General features: G+C 41.5%; 1 protein-coding gene and 1 long non-coding RNA gene across 2 annotated transcripts in view; both read left to right on the plus strand.

Annotated features, from left to right (window-relative positions):
• Positions 1-27292, plus strand: part of APOO (apolipoprotein O) — a 66133-nt gene that overhangs the window by 27732 nt on the left and 11109 nt on the right. The window contains exons 5-7 of the mRNA XM_005281545.5: positions 2739-2834; positions 6756-6847; positions 18699-18809. Of these exons, the coding sequence (XP_005281602.2) occupies positions 2739-2834; positions 6756-6847; positions 18699-18809 (299 nt within the window). The remainder of the gene's footprint in view (positions 1-2738; positions 2835-6755; positions 6848-18698; positions 18810-27292) is intronic.
• Positions 18816-27004, plus strand: LOC135978574 (uncharacterized). The gene is made up of 2 exons (XR_010595972.1): positions 18816-25439; positions 25471-27004. It is a non-coding gene; the product is annotated as an uncharacterized LOC135978574 (long non-coding RNA).

Consider the following 27292-nt stretch of genomic DNA (forward strand, 5'->3'; position numbering starts at 1 on the left):
GTGGTGTGAACAGGCTCTAAGTAATGGGTCCACATAAAGAACATCCACAGTATAAGTTAAAGGGGCATCTAGGATAATTGGGCCACGCAGGGAATAAGATGCTATCTGTTCATGGGCAGCTATACTGAAGCCAATGCAAATCACTCTGTGAAAATAGTAGAATCTACAAATAGCTTTGTTTGGCCTTACCTGTGTCATTCAGGATTAGTTGGCCAAAATCTGACCTCTCCTATCTCACTATGGGATTGCCTGGGTTGGTGGGACGTGAGAGAAGACAGAAACCACTGACACAACTTAATTCACATTCTAAAACTAAGCACGCTTTGGTAGTGTTCTCAAATTAATCTGAGCTGGCTGTTTTAAATTCAATAACTGAATCTGCACATTTCTCATCTCTCTAAACTAAACTGCCCCAATCTATTTCTGGTATATCTTTGAGATAGGGTGACCAAAAGGGACTTCAGCGAGGCACCACATGGGCATAGGGATCTGCTAGCGCAGTGTTGGGGTACAAGAAAGGATGTGATAGCTTTTAGACCAGGGGTAGGCAACCTATGGCACGCGTGCCAAAGGCGGCACGCGAGCTGATTTTCAGTGGCATTCTCACTGCCTGGGTCCTGGCCACTGGTCTGGGGGGCTCTGCATTTTAATTTAATTTTAAATGAAGCTTCTTAAACATTTAAAAAACCTTATTTACTTTACATACAACAATAGTTTAGTTATATATTATAGACTTAAAAGAGACCTTCTAAAAATGTTAAAATGTATTACTGGCATGCGAAACCTTAAAGTAGAGTGACTAAATGAAGACTTGGTACATCACTTCTGAAAGGTTGCCGGCCTCTGTTTTAGACCATTCTTTATTTTGCACCTAAATCAGCCTCTCTTATTTACCAGTTCTTGTACTACAAAAACAAGAACATGTTCAGCTAAATTGAACAGCCACAAACACATAAAAGGAAATACCTTTTACACACTGTCCCAAATAACTCTTGGGAGCTTATTGCCTCAAGATTATTTTGAGGCCAAGAATTAATAAAAGGATAATATATTTATATGGATATTGATTACTTCCACCCTTGAATCAGATAAGCTGATAAATGTTAGAGATATAACATTTCTGTTCTTCAGAGCATAGATGTATTACTAACTGATGATACTAGATGGAAACTTCCTCTAAAGGCCGTTTATTCCATAATTACAAAGTTCTTGCATCTCCTGAAGCATCTGGGACTGGCTACTGTTAGAAACAGGATGCTGGACTATTGCTCTAGTCTTGGCAATTCCTATGTTACAATGAAATAAAAGGAATCAACTTTTAAATTACCTTAATTCCGAGGCCTGGTGCAGCAAGGGATTATATACATGCATAAGTCAGGAGGCGGGGAACACTTTTTTATGTTGTATACTTTTAATGGCAAGTTAAAATAATTGTTTGGATTTCATTTTTAACTGAAATTGTGTGAATGGGGAAGTAAAATAAATGCACAGTTGTCTTCCTGGTTTTGTCAGCTGACTAAAACATAAAGCGTATCAGACGACAAAACCACAAGAGGTTTTGTAGCGGAGAATGGCAGACAGCAAACTGCAGGAAACTTAGCTAACGGGGAAATGAAATTGTATGCATAACCAGATGGCAACAGGATATAAATGTAATTGTTTTGTAAATATCAACACTGTTTATGCAACTGATGAGAGCCTAATAAGCTAAAGTTGAGTTATGGACTGATTTCCCTCCCTCCAAATTACACTAGTTTCTGAAAACGTTTTTTGTGTAGTACATAATTTTAAAAATTGTTCTACAATGCTGATGTTCTGTTAAGTGGCAGGAGGTCAAGGGGAGGGGACCCCCTTCTGGCTTAATAAATGAGTGTCCATAGATCATTGCATTCCAATACTTACTAGTGTTAGTTATTAGTGCAGAGCACTTGAATAATTGTACTGTTTGAAAATTTTGGTAAAACTGCATTCTGAAACTTAAATATCTGTTCAGACTGGAAATAGTGAAATTCTGTTTGCGCACGCGCACACCCACAAAACTTGTGTGTGTGTGTATATAATATATAAAAAAAATTAAAAATTAATTTAAAGAATAAGTATTACTCTAGCAAACTCTAAAAATACAAGATATTTACATGCACTTTCCTGAAATGGACTGACTCTAAAGACTTTTTTTTTCTCAACACCTATCTTTATATTGTATTGGGAAATAAGGACTTTAACACAATCAAGAGGTAGCTAGAACCATTAGATTGTCACATTCTGCAGAATGACTCTGCTTCTACTGCAGGAAGCCCACAGCTTTGATGGTGTATAGAACTCATTACTGTGCCAGTCAATCTGTCACCTAAAACACCCTCAGAAAAGCAGTTTGAAAAAGCGAAATGCTGCTACGAACAGATCCTCTTTTCCAAAGGCAAATGATAACATGTAACAGTCCTCATGAAAATATGTGCCTCCTAGAACTTTCAAGAAACATTATAATGTTTCAATTAATGTTCCCCAAATAAATGAAGCAACAGCCTCCCAGTGCATCAACAAATAGTTCATATATGTGTCAATAGAGAAGATTGCAGAAGTTTTAAATTTTTTGCCACTAGAGCCAAAAAATACATGACAGTTAAAATAGTGTTTAACAACACTTTGTTTTGTAACACTTGCTCGTATGTGTTAATGGTTCATTTTCATCATAAGGTCTTTCCATTACATTGATGCATTGTGGTCTGATTTCATTTTAGAAAGTTGTGAATTTCTCAAAAATCCCCCGCCAGGATTTTACCCAAGGCTTGGTGTCATTGGTTTTGCTGGAATTGTTGGACTGTTTCTTTCTAGAGGTAGGTGCTCTTTTTAAATGGCTTATTTTATGAAGTTGGGGTAAATCATTTAACATCCAACAAAAATGAATACATCTTTAACTACAATATGTGCAATTAAATCAGGACTCAGAAATGTATCTTGACGCACATTATTTCTGCTACAAAAGTTTTTTTTTATATTGTTTAATTTCAGTGTTATGGATTCTGTTGGTTACAGAAATTTGGTCTATAAAAGACACCACTACTGAATGGCGCTTATAGTAAAAGGCGAAAGATTTATACAATTTGAAGAGAAACCAGAGTATGATGAAATCTAAGAGGAACACCAGAATTGCAATTATCAACCAAATTTAATGCTAAAGCATTCAGCTTATAAAACTAATCTTTCTCTTGATTTAGTTGCATCACCACTACACCTCACAATCCCAGTCCCAGTCCTGGTCTACACTGGGTGTGTGTGTGTGTGTGTGTGTGTGTGTCGGGGGGGGGGGGAGAATAGATCTAAGTTAAGCAACTTCAGCTATGTCAATAACGTAGCTGAAGTCGATGTACTTAGATCGACTTACCATGGAGTACAGAAGTCAACGGGAGAGTGATCGGGGATCGATTATCGCGTCTTGATTAGACACGATAAATCGACCCCTGCTGGATCGATTGCTGCCCGCCGATCCAGCGGGTAGTGTAGACATACCCTCAGTGTGGTAGCATGTTTTTTGGGGGGGAAAATAGTAATTTTTAGTTAAGGGAAATTGGATGCATTTCTTAAAAACTTGTTTGCAGACTTTTTTTTTTGTCATAAGTATTCAATTAATTTAAACATGGCATTTTAAATATTGTTACTGTGAAGATTCTGCTTTTTAGTAATTTTTGCAGATAATGCTCTCTAAAGTGTGCATCATTCAGTTTACAGAGACAGTTACCAATAAGCAGCTATTCCTTTACAGTTTACTTAATGAAATTAAGGAGACTATCCAATTATGAACTAGTGATTAAAGGGACGCTGCCAATTCCTCTGATAGTTTTCTTTAAAATTATTTTTAATTAGTTTTTGTGCTCCTCTGTTGGTTTAGAAAGGGCCTTTGGATGGGCCTGAAAGCTACATAATCAAATATGCTTATGCACCCACTTCCTCCCCCACCCCCTTTTGCTGTCTGGGCTCACACCTGCTTCTGCTTGCCGCTTGTTCTTTCAGTTTCAGCTCTGATAATGCTATTACACATAGTGAACACCCTTCTCCAGGGCCTATAGCTATCAACAAACAACGAAACTGACTGTAAAGTAAGCCAACTGAAAAAAGAGAGGTTTTTTTCCTTTAATCTTTATTATATACTCGGAGTTAATTTTAACAATAGTAGGCAAAAAAAAAAACCTCAAACATTTGGTTCTGAATTTTTTTTAAGTTGACTGTGTCCCTCTAATTGGCAAGTTAACTGACAAAGCAAGGTTCTTGAATGTTGTGGTCTCATCTCTACGTAGAGCTTACCTAGAAGTAAGTTATAGTATAATGTAACATGTTTATACATATTTTACAGTGTAGAAATTCAATGTAACATTTAATTACATTGCTTAAAAAATAGTATATTTATGCTTTGTTAGGAAAGGGAATTTGAAATACAGTAGAACCTTAGACTTATGAACACCTCAAGAATGGAGGTTTTTCATAACTCTGAAATGTTTATAACTCAGAACAAAACATTATGGTTGTTCTTTCAAAAGTTTACAACTAAACATTGACTTAATAAAGCTTTGAAACTTTACTATGCATAAGAAAAACGCTGCTTTTAACAATCTTAGTGCAGATGAAACAAGCACAGAAAGAGTTTCCTTGCCTTGTCAAATGTTATTTTTTAAATGTTCCCTTTATTTAGAACAGGGTTTAAAAGGAAACTAGATAAATTCATGGAGGTTAAGTCCATTAATGGCTATTAGCCAGGATGGGTAAGGAATGGTGTCCCTAGCCTCTGTTTGTCAGAGGGTGGAGATGGATGGCAGGAGAGAGATCACTTGATCATTACCTGTTAGGTTCACTCCCTTAGGGGCAGCTGGCATTGGCCACTGTTGGTAGACAGGATACTGGGCTGGATGGATCTTTGGTCTGACCCAGTATTGGGTACTGACCAAAGTAATGGCCCAGTACTGGCCATTCTTATATTCTTATTTTTTTAGTAGTTTACATTTAACACAGTACTGTACTGTATTTGCTTCTTTTATTTTTTTTTCTGGTCTCTGCTGTGGCCTGCTTGCCTACTTTCAGTCCAAATGAAGTGTGTGGTTGACCAATCAGTTTGTAACTCTGGTGCTCAGAACTCTGAGGTTCTAGTGTATGCTCATTTTTGTAGAAGTTCTTAGTATGTGACACTACTGAACTGTGTCTGTGGTGAATCATTATATTGATATGGATGAATTCTGTAACTCTATAGGAAATATTGTTGATAATGGTATGCACAGCCAAATGGTGTTTTCATTAACAAAATCAGAAATGAGCAGTTCTTTGAACAAACTGGAAGTGATGTGTGACTATAGCAGACAAATGTATTAACACTTCTCCAATTAAATTTATTTTGATTATTCTCTGGCAGTGAACAAACACACTGCTTAACATTCATGATGGTATTTAATGAGAAGAACATTGCCAGATCATGATTGTAGATGTTTTTCTTAAAGTTCCAACTTCAGGAGTCATGTGATTATGTGAGAATCTATTTATTTATTTATTTAAAGGGGAAAAAATGTATGGCCATTGGGGTTGTGGAAAACGAGTACCCTAAAGGCTTAAGAACTAGAAGATAAATAAAAAGAACCCATAATTTTATCTTTTTAACCCCATCTTATGATTTTGGGGTGGACCTGATTTGAAATGCAAATCGCTTACTTGCAATACAAAAATCAAAGCACTTTATTTTTGCATCTGAGCTTGAAATGTCAAGAAGCTAGTTTACAATAAGTTTTAACTTTGAAGTATATAATGAGTAAGGCTACGTTTTAGTCATGGGTATTTTTAGTAAAAGTCATGGATAGGTCACCGGCAGTAAACAAAAATTCACGGCCCGTGACCTGTCCATGACTTTTACTATATACTCCTAACTAAAACTTGGGCCCGGGTGCTGGGGGGTGGGGATGGCCCAGGACCCCTGCTGGGGATGGGGGACGGCCTGGGACCCCTGCTTGTGTGTGTGTGGCAGGCAGGCTCCCTTCCCGGCTCCGACCAGCGTGTCCCTGCAGCTCCTGGGGGAAGGGTGGCCAGGGGGGCTCTGCGCGCTGCTCCTGCCACTAGTACCAGCTCCGCAGCTTCCATTGGCCATGAACCGCAGCCAATGGGAGCTGCGGTGGTGGCACCTGTGGGCGTGGGCAGTGCATGGAGCACCAGCCGCTGCAGAAGTCATGGAGGTCACAGAAAGTCACGGAATCCATGACCTCCGTTACAAACATGCAGCCTTAATAATGAGTCCAACAGGAAGAAAACCTATATCACAAGTGTACATGTGGTAGAACTATATTTATGGTAGCTGGTAAAGGCTGATCTCTGTTATGGAACATGCCTTCTGCTTGATATGCCAAATGGATTCTATTTTAGCATATTAGAAGCATTTGCATTCATTTCTTGAACAGAAGTTTATATAATTCTCATAGCAATATTTCTTTAAAGGTTTTGGTTATTCCACCCTTAAATTTTTTTGAATCCCCACATCAGATTTAATTATGAGGTAGTTATCACTGAAAGATTCTGTTAAAAAGTACTCTCAAAAGAGTGAAAAATTAGTACATCGGTCTAATATGATTGTGTTTCTTAGGAAAGTAGTTAAAATAAACAATTACTGATGTGGTAAATTATAATGTACCTAATGAATGATTATATATAAAAAAAAAAGGTACAGTATCACTATCCAAGTTTCTGGAGAACCAGTACTCTAACAGAAAATATTTTCTTCCATGGAACAGGTTCAAAAATAAAGAGGTTGGTGTATCCAGTGGGCTTCATGGGGATTGGTGCCTCGCTATATTATCCACAACAAGCTGTTGCTATTGCAAAGGTCAGTGATTACACTTTTAGGTGTGGGAAACACCTCTTAATTCCTGTCACTTCATAGCTTCAAATGAGTAAACCATTTTTTATTTAAGGGTTGTCAGCATGCTTGGCCTTCATACAAAGAAGGCACATACATTTCTTCTCCCAAGGAGCTTGCAGTTTAAATTGGACATAAACTGGGTGAATTAATTTAAATCAAAATTATTTAAATCAGCAAGCAGGAAACCTGATGTAAATAATCAATTTTAATTATGTTTTGCATTTGTACTGTTTACTTTCCTAAAGAAAAGTTGATTCTCATTGGTTGGTAACTATTAAAACATGTTTGCAACTAAATACAGTGGAACCCTGCTATAACGCGATCATTGGGGTCCAAAAAATTCAATCGCGGTAAATGCGGGGTTGCATTATAGCGGGGTTCCACTGTACTTGTGTTCAGCTTCCGCGCCCTGGCTAGCGGGAGGGAGGGAGCGGGGGAGAGAGAGAAGGGGGGTGGCCAGGGCTTCCTTCAGCCGGGGGGAAGTGGGAAAAAGTTCCTCGGAATATGAAAGGCAGACAATTCTACTCCTGCTAATTCCTAAGGCAAAAGGGGGCCTCAGACCCATCCTAGACTTGCATCGCTTCAACAAGTCGCTCCAGAAGTTGAAGTTTCGCATGGTCTCCCTGGCTTCCATCATCCCCTTCCTGGATCCGGGAGACTGGTACACCACCCTTGATTTATTTTCATATTTCCATACTTCCATATTTCCATCTTCCCAGGGCACTGGTGCTTCCTCCACTTCCTATTGGGTAGGTGCCATTTCCAGTTGACAGAGATGCCCTTTGCTCTCGCGTCAGCCCCGAGAGTATTCACAAAGTGTATAGTGCCAGTGCTGCTTACCTGAGACGTTGGGGTATGTGTCCAAATATACCCGTACTTCAACGACTGTTTGATAAGGGGCCGGTCTCTGGATCAGGTGTGGAGACATCTCGACTTGGTATGTTCGACCTGTCTTGACCTGGGGCTAATAATAAACGAGAAAAAGTCAACCTTAACACCAGTACAACACATAGGTCATGGTAGTGGTTCGGGTGCACACGGATCTTCATTCAGCTTGTTTCCTGGGTCCACTGGACTTGTCACTGTGGTGAGGGGAAAGAAAGCTCCTCTGAGTCATTTTTCTCACACTTCTCCACAAGATAAACTAAAAAACTTGTGTCCACATTGCCTAGATGCTTCTCTTCCATCCCCTAAGACTCAGCAGGGCTCCCTTAGGAAGCTTGATTTTGTTCTTCTCTGTTCTTCAGATGCCAGGATCAGTGACTTTGCAGATAGTGTCTTTGTTGGATAGGAGTTTGGAACTGCACTCTGAGGAAGAATTGAATTGCACTAGAGTTACAGATGTGTCTTCTGTAGCAGAAGACTGATTATATAGATACGATGCGCACAGGTCATCTTGTCCTACAAGCTATGAAATGTTGCTGGAAATTGATTACTGGCAAAATTGACAAGTTCCACGGACTGGATGCCCTATTGGCCATTGCTCAGACACCATGGAGACCTTCAGTCTTGTCACCATAGGCATTCCTCTCCGCCTAGTGATCAAGCAAAGGCTCGCACCTTGAATCCGAGAGCTCTGCCTACTTACAAGGAGCACACTCCCACTCTAGTGCTTGGTGCTATGTCTGAAGAAGAGGAGGAGCCTGTAGTTTAAATGGAATATCCTCATTTGGGCCCTGAGCTTGAAACTGAGTCTTCTGATGAGAGGTTTGGTGATGTTGCAGCAGCTTCCTCATCCTCTGAGGATAGTTTACAAATCCATGACCTGGTAAACAGAATGACTACACGTTATAACTTCTGTGGGTTATTTTGGAGAAAAATTCTCACCCAGTGTGATGTTCCCTTGGTGTTATCTGGACCAGTGATCTGCTAGGTCACTCCAATCCTTGACTCTGGGAGCCAGGCTTACCCTACTTTGCTGTTCACGCACAGCCTCTAGCATGTAAGCTGCTCCCAGCTACGTGAGTGAGCGCTGTTGACCAGCCGCTGCTTGGATTGTGCAACCGAATGACACTAGCCAATATCTCCGGTCCCAGACACAACCCTTGGAACCTTGGTCTTGCAGTGTCCAGTTATGCCCGCTGGACGTTGCAAGGTTATATCAATTCGTCAATTTAACAAAGAAATTGATATGCCGTGTAGCGGTGCCTGCTCCCGGCCCCGCCACAAACTCAGTCAGAGACCGCTCCAAAGTACATGCACCAGTGCTCTTTTATTGTCCGTGCATATCCCCACCACTTACTATTTACATATCTTACAGACCAACGCCCTGGGAGACCGCTAGCTTCTCCTGCCAGCAGGAATCTAGAGCTCCTTGTTCCTTCCTTCCCTGTCAGCCATGAGGACACATTTTCAGCCTCATAACTCTATACATGAAATTACAACCTATAGCATTACTATAACAACAATGCTCAATGCATCATGAGTAGACACAGCAGGTAAATGTTCTGGGGGGTGTCATTCAACTCCCCAGCTCCATTGTTGACTATCATCTTGGTTGCTTCCAAGATTTGGTGGGGAGTCTACCTCAACAATCTATCAGTTTGAGTTCACTGGAGCTCAAGGAAAATACATTACATATAAACATATTGGAGTTAAGTCTAGCACTCATATCTTCCCCCCCCCTCGATCCCCCTCACATCCAGAACAAAATAGTGGTGGGTTGTCACAAACAACGTGATGGCAGTGTATTACCTGAATGAACAGGTCTCAGCTCTGCAAGGAAGCAGTTAAATTAGGGGATTGGTGTAGCCACTAAAACATTTCACTAATTGGCCTGCCCCTGCCAGACAAGGACAACAGCATAACATATCAACTCAGCAAAGATCTCCTGCAATTACACAAAAGTCTGTAAAGAGCTGAGAAGATATTTGCAATCTTTGAAGGTTTCTGGACATAGAGCCCTTCACCCTCAAGCAGAATACTAAGTGTCCCCATTTCTGCTCAAGAGTAGTAGACAGAGACAATATCAATATTGGATATTTTTCTTCTGAATTGGGGGATGGGTTCTCCCTTCCCCCATTCCTCTTATGCAGAGGGTGATAAAGATAAGAAGACACAATGGGGCTAGGATAATTCTAATTGCTCCAGCATGGCTGAGGCAGCAGTGATATACAGATCTTCATCTTTCCAAGGGAGTATACAAACTTCCAGTGATGCCACACATTTCGCAACAGGTGAGAAGATTTATCACTGGGAACCTTCTTTTGCTACACCTAGCTGCATGGGATATGGGTCTCTAACAGACCTTGTAAAATCTTGCACTTCAGTGGTGGAACAGATTCTGATTGTTTCATAGAGTTAATCAGTGAGAGAGTGTTACGATCTTATGTGGTTTAGGATTGTGGACTGGATAAGTGACAAGCATGTCGATCCTGTACAGGCATCAGTTCAATATGTTCTTGAATGCTTAGTGCATTTAAAGTCTCTGGATCTTTCTATATCTTCTCTGAAAGTACACTTAACAGCAGGGACAGCACATCATATATTTATAGTTAACAAATCTGTCGTTGCACATGATACAGTTCAGATGTTTATGGAAGATGTGGTCAGTATGTATGCACCAATAAGACCTCAGTTCTCCATGGGAACACAGTTTAATCTTAATACAACTCATGAAGCCTCCTCTTGAGTCAATGGCAGATAGTTCTTTGTTTCATTTGATCTGTTAAGACCACTTTTACAATAGCCATTTTTTAGCCAGAAAAGAGAGCGAGTCACATGCCGTCATGGCAGACCCCCTCATTCACTATCCTTTATAGAGATAAAGTTGTTCTTAGGCCTCACCATAGATTTCTTCTCAGCGTGGTTTTTGAATGTTATATTAATCAAGCAATTAACTTGCTGGTTTTCTTTCCTAGACCTACATGCCCATAAAGGGAATCTAAATTATATACCTTAAGCACAGAGAGCTTTAGTTTACTTTCTTAATAGGGACTAAAGAATTTCAGAAGTCCCTAATATTTCCTATGCTGATAGCCCTAAAATCTTGCTATTTCTTCAGTCATTATCTAGGTGGGTATATAGAAGAGGAATATTGGATTAAATCTGTTCTACTGCATTGAGACCACAGTCATCTCATTGTAGATATACATAAGTGTGTGCACCCAGGGCGCCCTGCCCTAGCCCCACCCCCGCCTGGAGGAGCTCCGGGCTGGTCAAAGCCCCGAGCACCCCCCACCTGCCCGGAGCAGCCCCAAGCCAGCTGCAGCCGTGCATCCTCTCCCCTTCCCTCCCTAGACCCAAGCCGCCCAGATGTTTTTCATTATTATTTGGACTTCCGTTATGTCAAAGCTTTTTAAAATTTACTTCAGAATTGTTGTTACAGACAACCCTTTTACCAAAAAAGCAAAAGAAATAATAAAAAAGACAAGAATGTGCAGAGCACCTTATTTGTGTTTTCTATTCTGTTAGGTCCAGTAAAGAATAGAGATAACTTGCATGATTTTCATTATTGAGTCTGTAAAAAAAAAACCACACCAAACCTTACATAAATAAATAAATTACAATGGTTTGGGTGTATATATGTGCATATTACTTTACTGACTTTAGGAAAAATAAATAATTTTAGGGAAAAGTGTCAGTGGGACCACCAGCAAGAGTTGGTGGCCGCACTCTGAGGCCACCAAAAAATTTGTTGCGAGAACCCTTGCCTAGTCATATCTTTACAAAACACTATTGCCTAGATCTGGCATCTAGATCATGCGCTCAGTTCAGTAGGCTAGCATTCCAATCCTTAGTCAGTCATGTGAGTTCCCCATATCCAGTCATGGGGTACTGATTGCCAAGCTATCCCCTGAGTACAACTATGTAGAGGACACCCAAAGAAGAAGTGGATGTTACTCAGTTGTAACCAGAGTGCTTAGAAATGGACTCTGCATATTCACACTCATAGGATGTGCTGTTTGATGCAGTCTGGATAGTGGTATCTTCTTGTAGCAGTGCCTGTTAGAGTGCTCATCTGCCTCTCCGACCCCTCTCCTCAGCGTTCAGAGGGGGAGGGCTGCTCCCTGCCACCTCCATTCTTTCCTACCACTTTCCCAGCTTAAGGATTTTACACAACTCCAAAGGTCACGGGAAAGAGGGCGGAGGAAGTGTGAATATGCAGAGTCCATTTCGAAGAAGTCTGGTTACAACTGAGTAACTTCCACTTCTTCTTTGGGTGTCCTCTACGTAGTTGTACCCAGGGGATAGTTTGGCAGAGGACACCCAAAGAAGAACTGGAAGTTACTCAGTTGTAACCAGACTTCTTCGAAATGGACTCTGCATATTCACACTTCCTCCGCCCTCTTTCCCGTGATCTTTGGAGTTGTGTAAAATCCTTAAGCTGGGAAAGTGGTATGAGTGTGAATATGCAGAGTCCATTTCTAAGCACTCTGGTTACAAGTAACCACTTCTGCAGTGTGTTGTTTTGGGAGGGGAGCAGGGGTTGGGAGAAGGAGTTGGGATTTTACTTCCTCCTTTCCATCTGTTCCAACCCTCATGTCTAAAACAGCCCTCTTGCTCGCTTCCCATTTCTGTTTCCCTTCCTCATTTTAGGTGTTGGATTGAGTTTGAGAGAGTTTATATCATGAAGAGATTTTAAAAAGCAAATATCTAGCTTCATATAAATAATTTTATTTAAAACAAACCTTTTAAAAAGTCCAAGGCTTGCTTTGGTTGACCTAAGATGTAGCAGTAAAAGTTTAAGATTAATTAATAAGACATAAATAAAATTAATGTCGTCTTCTGTTTTAAGGTTCATAAATGTGTGAGTCCTTTAATTTGGGAACAATTAAAACTTCGCAATTCAAACATGAACACTTTTCTAAAAGTACAAAGGAGCACATTCATCACTTAATTAAGGCTTTCCACTGGAGAAAGGGTTAGCTCATCAAAGAACTAGGAAATATGTTGAGCAGAGTACAGTGTGGGATTGTGATACAGGTCCTGCTATCTGGCTATAAGAAAAGTCACATCCCTTTCAATTACAATGTTTGTATTGCTGAATGAGGTGTATTGGCAACAGAAGCTCTGGAATATCAGGTACACAGGGAGTACAGTAGCAGCCTGATCTGTTCCACAGTTGCTCAACAAGTTGAATCGTTAAACTTAATGATCAAGGATAGTTTCCGGGCATTATTTTCTGTAACTGGAAATCTAAAAGACTTTTTTTCTCCAGGCACCAATCTTATGGAGAACAAACTCGTAGCTATTTATCACAAGATTGCAAAATTTAAAGCTCTGTGTTGTGAATATCTGTTCAGCTGTCTTTGACCTGCACCAAGCAGACAAACTTGGGCAGATTGTTCTAATATTTGTGGCTTTGGCAGAACTTCCACTGGTGTGTTAAAGCTGTTCTGTTTTCTATCCAAGATAAAATACAGATCTGTTATTACACTTACCTGAATTTTGCACTTACTTCTGGTTCAGCTTCAATCTGGAAAAAGCATCTGCTACTAACCTACCAAAATCAACCTCTTTGCACCATAGAAAAGTTTTCAGTCCTTTTTAATAATCCTTCTCAGTATTGAGTCTTCTCAACTTGCATAATACAGCACACGTACTAGTCATTTTGATTCATGCTCACTGCTTACTCCAAGGAAAACCTTTGCCAGTTCACAGCTGTTGTCAAGATTTATTCCCTTGACAATAAACTAAACTGACTACAGTGTTTAAAGGTTACAATATAAATGCTAAAAAGTCAGCAAATTCTCAGTTAAGGTTCCCACAAGGCAGTACTGATAGAGAACCATTACCCTTAATCCTGCTTGATAACCGATATGTATTGAAATAAAATACTGGAGTTAATTTTCTATGTACACAATAAGAAGGGAAAAGTTGTTTATGTGCTTGGGGCTACAGTAGAACCTCAGAGTTACAAGCACCAGAGTTACGAACTGACCCATCAACCACACACCTCATTTGGAACCGGATGTACACGATCCGGCAGCAGCAGCAGAGAGAGAGACACACACAAGCAGCAAGTACAGTACTGTGTTAAATGTAAACTACTAAAAAAAGGGGTGGGGGGAGGAAAGCCGCATTTTTCTTTTACATAATAAAGTTTCAAAGCTGTATTAAGTCACCGTTCAGTTCTAAACTTTTGAAAGAACAACCATAACGTTTTGTTCAGTTACCAACATTTCAGAGTTACAAACAACCTCCATTCTTGAGGTGTTTGCAACTCTTTGGGTCTACTGTATTGCACTATGCCCAGAGATATTTGGGACACACTAAGCAGAACGTCAGCCCACTTTCAAGTTTCTTCAGAACCTCTCCTGACAACTTGCCAGTCTGACTTTTCAGTGTTTATTTAAATATTACCGTGGAGTTAAACATATTTGCTCTTTTATGTTGAATTCAGTGGAAGTTAAGAAGTATTTTGGCATGCTAATGAAAAGGAACTATATTTTGTCATCTTTCGGTTTAAGCCAAATCTGGAGTTACTGAAATACTTTTCTGAAGGCCTGGAGAAACTGTTGTCTTCTGAAAGCTCTCCGTTGAAAGTTTGAGATTTTGTATTCCTCCCTTTTACTTGCCGTGACAATTCCAGCAAGTAAAAGGAGAGAAACTGGAATGTGGCAAAGCTCTTGAACATAGCTCCATCAGAGCTAATATTTTTTGAAAAAACAGTAATGTTAAATCTACAGGACTGTACCTAACACTTAAGAAATTACATACCCGTGGAGCTATAAGCATATAGACAAGGGATGGACATTATAATTTAAATGGGTAGTCTGTGCTTTGGAAACATTTTGTTTTGTCTATCTGAAGGCCTCAGTTTGTTGCTTGCAGTTTTTGTTTATGCTGTAAGTGCTTTTCTCTGATAGAAATTTTCCCAGTTTTCTTACTCACAAAAAAAAATTTCGAAATGTGAAAATAAGGCCCAGTTCTGCAGTCCTCCATAATTCATAACTCCATTGAATTCCATTAACTCAAATATAGTGAACTCTGGGATATTTAGGTTTGTAACAAATGCAGGACTGAGCCCATATGCAGCTTGAAAATCTTCAGTCTTAAAAACAATGCAAAGACCCAAAATAAGAGATTAAATCAGTACTTTATCACAGTTGACACTTTTTTGCATCGTGTTGCCCTTTGCTGTGTATAGATTAAAGAGCATGTACTGGAAGAATTTTTATAACCAGGAAAAAGCAGCTGCTGCCTACCGACAGTTGTTGGTTTTCCTTCATCTTGTTTTGATAGCTGTATTCATACTGGCTCCACAGATAAATGGAGTATTTTTTATTTTTACTCTGGTAAGTTTGCACTTCTTGCAGCTTTCTGATGATGATCCCCACATAACTGCAGCATTCTATGTTCAGAGGAAGCAGAATCTTTTGCTAATGAAGTATAAACTGTTCTGAAGCAGGGGGAGGGATAGCTCAGTGGTTTGAGCATTGGCCTGCTAAACCCAGGGTTGAAAGTTCAATCCTTGAGGGGGCCGCTTAGGGATCTGGGGCAAAATCAGTACTTGGTCCTGCTAGTGAAGGCAGAGGGCTGGACTTGATGACCTTTCAAGGTACCTTCCAGTTCTAGGAGATAGGATATCTCCATTAATTTATTTTTATTTTTTATTTATTTACTAATTTGTCTGAATATTTGGGAGAAAACATTTCAAAAGCTAGACAAGAATACAAAGGTTTATACCTTCAGTGCCTGTGCGGATTTTGGAGAGGTATAGCACATTCATTGCCAGGTCTCTGGGTGTTTGCTTTTTTTCTTTTATTACTCCCGATACCACCATCAAATGCAGATAAAAATCTTATTTCTCTCAATGCAGCATGCCAACTAGCAACTTGTTTATATCTAAAATTTGACCTACTTAAACTAGTTTAACATGGTGGCCAAAGTATGTTTCTTTTTTTTAAGACAACTTGTCCAAAGACAGCCTGCATCTCAGATCTAGTTGTCTGACTAGAAAACTTATTTGTCACAATTCTTTTCTGTATTCAATGTGAATCTAGTTTTAAAATAATTGTTTTGTCTGTAAGTACAGTGTATGGATATGACTTCCTGTTGGGCTCAGTTATTGGTTCTTTTTAGTCCATTTTCCTATTTTAAATGGTAACAAGGTGTGTATCTTTAACTACACACTGATGTGGGGTACGTTGTATGGAGAAGCCTTCTCTTACTTTAAACAGTAAAGGTTAATGGTGCATTGTAATCAGGGCCGGCTTTAGGCCGATTCAGCCAATTAGGCTGAATTGGGCCCTGCGCTAAGAAGGCCCTGTGCCACAGCTCTCCACCCTGCCCCCAGCTCACTTCCCCCTCCTCCCCTCCCCTGAACGCTCTGCCCCCTGTTCCTCCTCCTCCCCTGCTTCCCGTGAATCAGAGGTTCGCGGGAAGTCTGAAAAGAAGCAGGGGCAGGCAGGCAGCACCAGGAAAGATGGGGTGGCGGGGGGCGCGAGAAGGACTCCGGGGAGGCGCGGCCCAGTCAGGCCTCGGTTCCGGCCGAGCGTGCCGGCCCCAGCGGCTCCGGCCCAGCTTGGCTCCAGCCCGACCCCCGCGGCACGGCTCGGGTCCGGCACGGCCCCCATGGCGCGGTCTGGCCTGGCCCCAGCAGCATGGGTCCGGCTCCCCGGCCCGGCCCCTGCGGCTCTGCTCGGCTCCGGCCGCCGAGCGGCTCTGGGCTGGACCCAAGCCCGGTGACCCCGGCCGGAGCGTGGCTCGATTCATGGGGGCGGGGCTTGCCGCAAGCCCCGCTCCCCAGGAACGGGCCCCGCTCTTGCTAAAGCCGGCCCTGATTGTAATGAAGGTCTGAGAAGGATCCTGCAAAGGGTGACTGAGAGAAAGGAATGCTACAGCTGCTTCTTACCATTTGAAAATTCAACTTGATTTTAAGGCAGGAGGAAGGTTCCTGTATGTTGTGCATTATTTTCTCTCTCTCAAGGATATGTGGTGGGTTCATTAGAAACTTGTAGATAGGCAGACAAGCTGTTGATCTGACCTGCATCTAAAAATCCTAACTATTTGGATTTGAATGGCAGATCTGACAGCAGTCAGAAAAGGAGAACTGGTCTTTCTTATGTACTCCACAGAGAAGAAGTTGCTCCTCATTGCAGTTTGGATGGAACACACACAGGATTTTGTTATCCACACTCCTCCAAAAGTGTGGTGTGTTGTGTGTGCATAAAATGTACAATATAGTCTAGAGCAGTGGCTCTCAACCTTTCCAGACTGCTGTACCCCTTTCAGGAGTCTGATTTGTCTTGCATACCCCAAGTTTCACCTTATTTAAAAATGACTTGCTTACAAAATCAGACATAAAAATGTTACCACACGCTATTACTGAAAAATTGCTTACTTTCTCTTTTTATCATATAATATAAATCAACTGGAATATAAATATTGTACTTACATTTCAATGTATAGTATATAGAGCAGTCTAAACAAGCTGTCTATGAAAATTTAGTTTGCTGACTTCACTAGTGCTTTTTATGTAGCCTGTTATAAAACTAGGCAAATATTTAGCTGAGTTGCTGTACCCCTTGGAAGATCTCTGCGTACCCCCAGAGGTACGCATGCCCCTGGCTTAGAAACACTGCTCTAGAGGCCTCAGTCAGGTTCAGGACTCGATTGGGGTAACTGCTGGGACTCCATTGTGCTAGCTGCTGTACAAACATCATAAGATACAGTCTATGCCCTCAAGAGCTTCCAGTCTGAAAATTGTATTTAGTGGGGGTCTAGGCAAGTAGAATGTCCATTTCTTTTGTTCTTTGCCATCTGAAAGAAGGCTAGTATGAGGCCATTTTTCATTTTCAGCCTTTGGCTGAAGACTGGCAGCGGGTATAATAGGCCAGGGGAGGCTAAACCTCCCCAAACAGGATGTGACGCACCTCCTTCTGGAGACATGCCACTAGCCTGCCGCCTTTGGAGCGCCACCGCCAAAAGGGTGCTCGGGCCATGGCCCCTCCCATGCTCTGCCTCAGGGCCCCGCTCCTGCATCTCGCTCTTCCCACGTGGTCCCCTGCTGCTCTTGTTTCTCTGCCCCTTTCCCCCACGGCCATCCCACCCTCACTCCCGTTTCTCTGTTGGTTTCCATATGGCCCCTGCTACTCACACCCTGAGAGGCAGAGAGGTGCGGGCAGGGGGGTTCTTGGGGGTGGGGGCAGAGAGAGGTGTGGGAGGAGGGCCCCTTAGGGGGTGGGTCATAGGCAGGGCTTCAGGGGGAGAAGGCTGAGTGGGGGCGGGCCTCAGGGCACCTCCATTTTGGTGGGATATAGCCAAAACTGTGGGCTTGACTGGTTCCTTTGTACATTAGGAGTTTACTAACGGATACTTTTCAGAGAACTATGCATAATCTTGCTGACATTTGTGGGGATGGTGGACAGACAAAAGTAATCAGAAGGGAGCTACTTATGTTGATTCCTGTTGTCGGAGCAAAGCTGTGAAATATAAAATTGTCAAATGGTGGCAAAATCAATAGGGAAAATATTACTAATCTTTCTAAGATGGTATTACAAAGACTAAAATCTATTTTAAAATTTCAAAATCTGAAATGCATAGAATGCAGTGTACTAGGGTTTCAAAACCCATAAATTGCTTACATTTCAGAACTGCTTAAGGTTATTTTGAAATCCATCTCTCTTTATACTTTGTTCCAAACACTGTATCAAAGTAAATCATTTGTATGGGTATTTTTTGTTGTCATCCTTTTTATGGTCTGTTTTTAGTGAAGCTGTACATTCCATACTTGAGCAGCATGAATGTTTTGTAAAGCAGTCCCAGTTAAGGGTCTTGGTGGATTATGAAACCATTTAAATTGTAATAAGAATAAACCCTTCTCAGATGGTTCTTAAACTGATTGATTTTCTAACCTCTTGTTTTAAAGGTCACTGGTTCAAGGTTGTATGACTGGAGTTTGCAAGGATATGTAGCTGTAGAATCTCTCTGGAAGGATAATCCTAAAAAGAAGAAATCTGGAAAAAAAGCAAGTGATAAGGTAAGAAGTCAAAGGGATTTAATTTCCAAAATAGAAGATAATTTAAAGGCACAACATTGATGGTCAGGCTACAGGATGATAGATTGAGACTTGAATTGCTCTGTTTATAAACAAACAAAAAGGTTGATCTTATGTCTCTGAAAACAAAAAAAGATACTTTCAAAGTACTGGGAATATTTTAAACTAGTTCCAATCTAGACTTCCCAGAAATTTTGTTGGGAATTTTTTCCCCCCACACTAAGATATAATCAGCTAAGGGCATTAAGAAAGAAGAGGGGAGTGTTGTGAGTGATGATTCTGATCCTGCCATGTCTGCAGATGCAAACTTTTATGGACTATATTTGAACCTTAAGGAAAAGCTTACCAATTGCTTCAAAGGATTTTGTCTACTTTAAAGTAACATTAAAATTGTTAAAGTTCATTAGTAGTAACTCCTTGGAAAAGTAAAATAGAACCCCTTATCAAACTGCTTTCCCCAATTTTGCTTTTTTGGGGACTAGGGGGTAAATATTTGTGAAAATTGAGGTAGCTTTGTTGTCACCTTGGTAGGCAATGCGGCAGCATAATGACCTCCTCTTGCACTGTTTTACTAGACTCTGGACACGCCTATCATCCAGGCCTTAAAACAAATAGTACTTTGTAGAGGTAAATAGCTTATATGTGTTTAGTACATTTCTCTCTCTATTTTGTTTAATATCTTTGGACAAGTTACCTAAAATTTCGATGATAAATTCTTACAAGTTTGATTCTTTCAGAGGTAGTCATCTTCTGAATCTGTGCCCTGTCACAGTGCTGCCAACACTCTATTACTGAAGGTGCAATCTTTCAAATACTGATTATTAATTATTTTTGGCACTTTTTGCAAGAGCCAAGATGTTGACGTAGGGTCCCAGCTAAAATTGAGTGATTATTCATTCTAACCTACCTAACATTCATTTGTACTTTCAGTTCATAAAGCATACGTCCCTTCTGCCCTGTTATATGTTGCTCAAAGATCCTGGCTTCCTGCCACAGATGTGGCTGCATTTTGATGATGAAGCAGGATGTTTGGATAAATGTATTTTGTGTAGAGTATGGCAAGCATTTTGGGATCTTGATATCATTCACAATACATTATCAGCATTAATAAAGATTATTAAATGTCTGCATGTTAACTATTTTGAGTTCCTTTGAATTAAATTACTTTTTTTTTTCTTTTCCCCTTTCTGTCCTGATTCAAACACCAGTAGCAGTGTCAGATTTCCTTCCACCAGAGAGGAGTGAAGCCTATGTTCCAGCCCTGCTATGGTTCATTTCACATTTCCATCCACTCATAACTCCTGCATGTCCCTAGTTTCTCCAATTCTCACTCCCCTCTCAGCAGGCTAACTTCTCAGCTCCTTCAATCTGAGTGTAGGGTGGTTGGACTTCAAGGTACTAGGGTTCCAAAACCCCTAAATTACTTTAATCTCAGCACCGTTTAGTTGGACTTTATTCCTTGCATGTTTCCAGCCACCCAGTCCATAGTTTGGTTCTGGCATCTCTCAAAAGACTTGTTCTGGCCTCTGGTCAGGTGATGTGCAGTTGCAGTACGTATGGTTGTCTGCAAGAGGAGGTCCAAAAGGCTTTATGATCTAAGGGAAAATAGTAGGTGGCTTGGCAAACATAGAACTCTGTTGTGATTGGCTTTGTGTTCGGATCAGTTGTAATGATGGAAAATACTTCCTCCAGTGTCTGGGGGTTAGCTACTGCACACCAGTAATTATCTTAGTAATACATTGCATGACTTATGAGACTGATATACTTGAAGAGAGGAAGGATGGTCTGGTGTAGAGGTTCCCAAACTGTGGGTCATGATGCAGACCAGGGGGGGCTGTGAGATTGGGGGGAGGGGAGGGGAGAAAATGCAAGAAAGCTTAAGCAGACAGCTGGGCAACACCATCTGCTCCCGGAGCAATATTGTGCTCTTGCAGCAGCATCATGCCTTCTATGGCCAGCAGAAGGTCCCAAGCTCCATGTGGTGGATGCATTACCAATGCAGTGAGATCGGGAAAGGTGGGGATTCCCCCCCATTCCAGCATGCGGGGTGGAGGACCAAATAAAATGATCTGGCAGGTTGAATGTGGCCCCCGGGCCTTCAATTGCCTCTCCTTTTTGTTTAGTCTGGTAGTTGGGGCCCCTGTGCAAGTAAGTGCACCAAGCTCACAGTGGTTAATCTGGGCCTGGCTACCCACCCGTAGTTTTCCAAGTAGACTGGGTAAGATGGAGTGTTTTGTTTGCAGAAAGCCAGCCTGAATACTAAGTACCGGGGAGTTGCGTTAACAGATATGAGCGCAAAGGAGATCACGGCATGAAAAAGTTCAGGACTCACTGGTGTAGTGGTTAGCCTGGGACTTGGGAGACCTGCGTTCAATTTCCTGCTCCACTACAGATTTCCTGGGTGACTTTCGGCAAATCAGTCTGTCTTGTGCCACAGTGCTCAATGTGGATAAATACTATGTTACTACCTCATGGGGTGCTGAAGAGAACTACATTGAAAGAATGTGAGGTGCTCAGATGCTTCAGTAATGTGTGAGGGGGTTAGGGGCGGGGGCATGTAAGTACCATAGACAGATATTTAGAAAAAGGGGTGGGAGGACGCCAAGGGATGGAGGAGGATGGGGCAGGGGCAGATTCACATTTTTAGAATGACTGTATAACTTACAGTGAGAAATTGCAAAGTCACACTGAAGTAAGGTCTCTGATTCAGACTTAGGCCTCATCTACATCTAAATCTTAGGGTGACCTAGCTACATAGTTCAGGAATTTTTCATGCCCCTGAGAGATGTTGTTAAGCTGATCTAAGCCCCAGTTTAGACATCACTAGGTCAACGGAAGAATTTGTCTGTCGACCTAGCTACCTCTCAAGAGGTTGGATTTACTACAGTGACAGAAAAACCCCTTTTGTCACTGAAGCAAGTGTCTGTACTGCAGTGCTACAGCAGTGTTGCTACAGCTGTGCCACTGTAGCGCTTGTAATGTAGATATAGCCTTACACGTGACATCATTTCCCTTGGTTTTGAAGCAATGTTAAGGCTACTAATGGAGCACAATAGTGTTTAAGCTGCATCTTTGTTACAGCATATTGAGGCTCATAATCACAGCAGAAAGTTAAGCTGGTAAGGATTTGTGGGAAAACCCCTTCTGAAGGACTTAAGTACATGAAGAGTTAAAAAAAAAAAATGCCTCTCCTGTTTGAAGTGGTCAAATGTGCCCACAGATTTAATTTTGTAATATAAACTTAAGGATATCAAAGAAACTCCTGACCCTAAATCAGAGAGAAATGTGAAGAATGAAATGAAACCAACAAATCAGCATGCAGCATTAGCACTAGGGAGCAGAGAGCCACAGATCAGCAGAGCCACAGAAGAATGACTGACTTATCATTTTGCACTAAAATTGTGGCTATGCCTTTTCTGTGAATGAGTCAAACTTAAATTGCAACAGAAACTGGATTGCGCTAAAAATGAAAGCTATGTGTACCTGGTAATTTGCACTGGCTTGTTAAGAAATGTGGACCTTTTAATGAGTGGTTACTTTATGAGAGAATGTCTAATTTGTATTTTACATCCTGCCTCAAGTTCATGTAGAGGGTTTCCTGTTAAGCATCGTAATGCTTTGCTTGGGTTTTTCTAGCTAATAGAAATTTCAGTTGCCCTTCATACAGACTAGTGAACTATAACAGCTTTGTCTCTATCTCGTATGGCTCATAGAACAGATTAAACAAATTGTGATGGCTGAAAAGTGTATGCAGACAGTTCAGTGAAGCACAATGCCTGTAAAAAGCCAAAACAATTATTTCCAGGGAGAAGTTTACTTAGAATTATGTGCAGTGGAGAGAGTCTGTGCTGTCAGATCACTGTTTTGATTTTACTGGCCATTTAAAGAAATACAAGTTCAAATGCATAACTTAAAGCAACTGTACCTTTGAATTCATGGGCAATTCCATCTCTAGACTTGAGTCTTGCTCTGCCTCTTCCGTTGATACAAACAGCTGGATTATAGGATTGCCGTCCATCTCATCTTTTGCAGATTAACCCCAGTTAAAAAGCTAGTCTTGCAAGACTAACAAAGTGTCCTGAAAATTGTGAGCCAGAAGAACGTGCTGTGATATAGCAACATGACAAACTAAACTAGGATGGGTATAATGTGATGTACTGACCCTTTGAGACTGAGGAAGGAGTTATCTGGGGCTGTGCTATCCATTCCAGGAGGTTTATTACAGACACACCCTGGAAATGAAGCAGCCATTAATAGAGAGGAGGTAGTCCCAGGTGGCAGTTTGTGGTCCAAGACTATCTGTCTGTGTGGGACCAGAGTCTTGAAGTGTAGGTGCAGCAAAGCTCCCTTCTCTCTCAGCCATCTGGAGGCAGGTCTTGGATGAGTGGTCCTAAGAAGGGCTGCTGGAATGTGTATGGGGCATACTGGGAATGGGGGTTGGATAATAAACAGGCTCCTTCTCTGAGGGCAAGAGAGCTAGAGCTGTTGTTAGTCGCTCATGTGTTAATTGGGTGGTACCTTCAGATGACTGGGGACAGCCTGGAACCCCAGCATAAATGCTGGCCAGGAGTTGTTTGACCTTTATTGCAAGTTTGGTCATCTTATTTCTTTGGACTTTGTCACCAGACCCCTAAAGCGTTGTGGCTCTCTGGAGGCAGAAACTCACCCCAGATATGGGTCTGTATTACTTTTTAAACAGTCAGTAGGCATGGCCTTTAGTGAGTGTTTGCCTGGGGGGCTGGAAGGAAAAGGAGCAGCAGTCCAAGTATGTACTACACGTATAAAGAAATGCTTTCCAGCTGGAAAGTACCTCCCTGCAGACAGATACACTTTGCAAAGAAACTAGGGAAGCTGGTCTGGGGAAAATAGCAAGAGCCTGCTGATAACTAGGCAAAAGGAAGCTGAAGCTCTCTCTTTGTACACACCAAAATACACCTTCCCTTCAAAATCGGGCAGGAGCACACGTGGATTTTAGAGCACTTTGAAATATTGGTTCTTAATCCAGATGCTTTTTTTCTCAGGGTAAAATTTGCAGAATGCAGGTGGAGAGGGACTAATGTGCACAACATATATTCTCAAAGTTACTGACAGCACTACTCAGACTTGCAGTACCTGGGTGCTACTTGGGTTCAATGCTCACAGCATGTTGATTTGAGTCACTCAGGCCTGGTTTACCCTACAGCATTAGGTTTGCTTAAAGCAGCTTACATCGACCTAATTATGTCAGTGTATGCACGACAGCCTTGCCCCTGTCAATGTAAGTGCTCGAATACACTGATATAACTCCACCTCCATGAGAGGCATAGGTTTTATGTAGGTGTAGTTGGGGCCATGCAGTGTCCCTGTAGACACTGTTACTTACATCTATTGGTTGTCATTCTTGTCAATTTCACGGCTCTGCTGGAGCCGTGAAATTGACAAGAAAGCTGGCTCCCGAGTCCCCAGCCAGGCTGCTGCCCAGTTTTGGCTCCAAACTGGACTGCTGCCCAGGCTCCTCACTCCCCACGGAGAGCTAGTCTGCGCCACTGGGCTCTCTGCTCCCCACCGGGAACCTGGCATATGACTGGACTCTGGGCACGGATCTCTCTGCTGGGAGCCCAGCTGTCCCCCTGTTGTCTCAGCTTCCAGCTCCCCACTAGGAACATGGCTCTGCCCAGCGGGGAGCTCTGCGCTTGGTGTCCAGCCTCGTTCCCAGAGGGGAGCCGAGAGGGGAGGAGGCTGCTGTGCGGCCCTGGGAGTCCTGTCTCTCAGCCCCCCATACTGCCCCTCTTTAGTCGGTGGAAGCGCTCCTGGTGAGGACGTGCATCACTGACAGAAGAAGGCAGTGTGGTCATGAACCACTGCGGTAATTACTGTGGTGGCTGTAAGTCAACGTAACATAGGTCCACTTCAGTTTATAGTGAGGACATGCCCTCAGTTACTCTGACTGGCAACAGAGCCCCAGTCCTGCTACATGTAGGTAAATCCCTTCCTCCTGTTCATCAGCTTGGCTCAAGTCACATTGTAAATCCAACTTGTGCTTCAAAAGTCTTTTTTAAATATTATTTCCCCAAAGCAGCAGGGAAAGCCTGTCACTAGCTGAGATCAAACCCCAGTTGGGGATATCAGTTTGGGGATGATCAGATCCATAGTCTGAACCATAGGTGTATGCAAAAAAAGTTATAATCTCCCCCCCCCCCCCCATTTGATATTACTTCTTTTTAAGGTGGCTGTATTTCAGGAACTCCTTTTGGAGCAGAGGCTCAGCAATTTTCAAGACAATCTGAATAAACATATGGATTTTAGATGCTTCCAAACAGATTGAGCTTTGTATTAATATCAAGTAAAGTAATTTAAGAAGATGGATTTGGTCTTTATTTTATTTTTCTTTTGATTTAGGAAAATACATTACAAAATATGCACCTTAGCACTCTGCCATCACTGGAAATGACATAATTTGTCACAAGTATTCAATCTGCTTCATCCCTTTACAACAACTGAGAGTCCCAATAAGATACTGCCCCATATCCCACAATACCTCAAACTCCACCCTGTGCCACCTGTATTCTAGCAACCCCCAAAAAGCCAAAAGAAACAGTTGGGCCATGTAGCATGCCCTAAATGTTAGTAAAAGTGGACTATTTTGAGCCTTAAATGAGTAAAGTCTTGGACATCAGTCTGCCAGCTTTACCCTCTTGATAGTGAGGGTATTCTAACTCGAGAGCTGCAGCAGTATTGCATAGGGGGAGAGGCAGTCTCTCAAGTAGGCACATCCAAGTATCATAGAATTTAATAGGTTAGAATAAACACCATCAGTTCTACTTGGAAGCCAGTTGGTAACCAGTACAGATCCCAGAGCACAGATGCCATGCTCTATATATTAAGTAGGCAGGTAGTTGCAACTGTTTCAACTTGAGTATTCATACCACTTAGCTTCAAATACTTCATATTACAATAGTTGAAGTGTTAAAGGCATGGATTATGGTATCTACTCTGCTAAACAGAGTTGTTGGTCCAGCCAGACCTCCAAGTTATAAATGTAGGAAGGAAACAAATGGTGAACATGTAGGTGCAAGAATCGAGTCCGATATAATCCCCATGAGCAGATGAGGTTTTCTCAATTAGATGCTGGATTGCAACGGGGATTGGCCCTCCGTAACAGGTTTCTAGAGAGGATAGCAGGGAAGTCATGGGTTCCTGTGACTTTTGCTTCTGTCTGAACTATAATGCTATGAACAAATTGTTAGAAAAGGCAGCCCACTCTTGGATGTGTAGTATTATTCTGATAGCTGGCTATGGTGCTTCTCTCTCTTTCTGTATAGAAGGAAAATATGCACACAAGTGATTCTAATCATTTACATCTATTTCTTCTGTGTAATTAATTTTTAAAAATTGTTTTTAATTGCTAGAGTGATGGTTAATATCTGTCTTCCTTAGGCATTAACATCGGGGGTATAAAATGCCCTGAGATGTACTTTTAATTGCTAACTCAAATATTGAAGGTTTAAAGCAAATATATTCTGTGCAGTCATTTTCTGTTCAATATTATCTTGACATTCAAATGGTGCTTTTCAGCCCAAAGGATCCCAAAGCACTTTAATTCTTTTACTGTTGTACACGCTGTAGGGAACACAGCGTCAGCTGTGTTCAAACATGGCAGATGTTTAACAACACATAACAACACTACCCACAGTTTAGGGTCGAAAGTGAAAAGTATAGTATCTGACTGAAACTGTAGGGGAAATTTAGGTAGCCAGAATGGAATTATCTGTACTGGCACTCCTACGCTTGCAAAAGGTGGCTAAGTGGCCTAGGTTCCTAAATCCCATTTTCAAAAGCGGCTTGGGAATTTGAGCCTACATTTCATATATGTCAGAGTCAAAAGATGACCCCTCCATCCTCAACACTGTGCCCCTAAATAGCAGATGGGGGCCAGTGATCCAAGGCAGAATTCTACTATTGGGTCAACACCACCATTTTCTGCAGTGTTTGGTTGGTTGTAGGAACTCTGCCATCCAAGTTCTATCCGTTTCTGACCTTTGTTAGCTTTTTGAGGCTCACAGCATATGGTGATATTTGTTACTTTGGTTTAATCCTGAAGACAACGTAAATCTAAATAGATAGTGCTGTCATATACAGCCTTTTAAAAAAAAGAAAAAAAACTCATGGATATGTCTGATGTAAAGAGGGGAGTGAGTGAGCACATGTTAAGGACTCCATTGATTATTCAGCCTGTGTTTTTATTGAACACTTTTTTTTTTGGTCTCCTCTGGTACTGAAAGTGTATCCAAACAGTATCCTTAAAAAAAAGATATGTACTGTCTGACCAAAATAGGGGCATAAAAGTAAATTTACTTATAATGTATACAGTTTTGATTACTTTGCTATTTCTCATATATTTAAATTTCTTTTTTCAGTTATTGTTAATGCTTTTACACATGAGATACACGCCAAAAGAAAAAGCTTCTTTTCATTTCAGACATTAA

Source organism: Chrysemys picta, chromosome 1, assembly GCF_011386835.1.
Source record: "Chrysemys picta bellii isolate R12L10 chromosome 1, ASM1138683v2, whole genome shotgun sequence".
NCBI classification, from domain to species: Eukaryota; Metazoa; Chordata; order Testudines; family Emydidae; genus Chrysemys; species Chrysemys picta.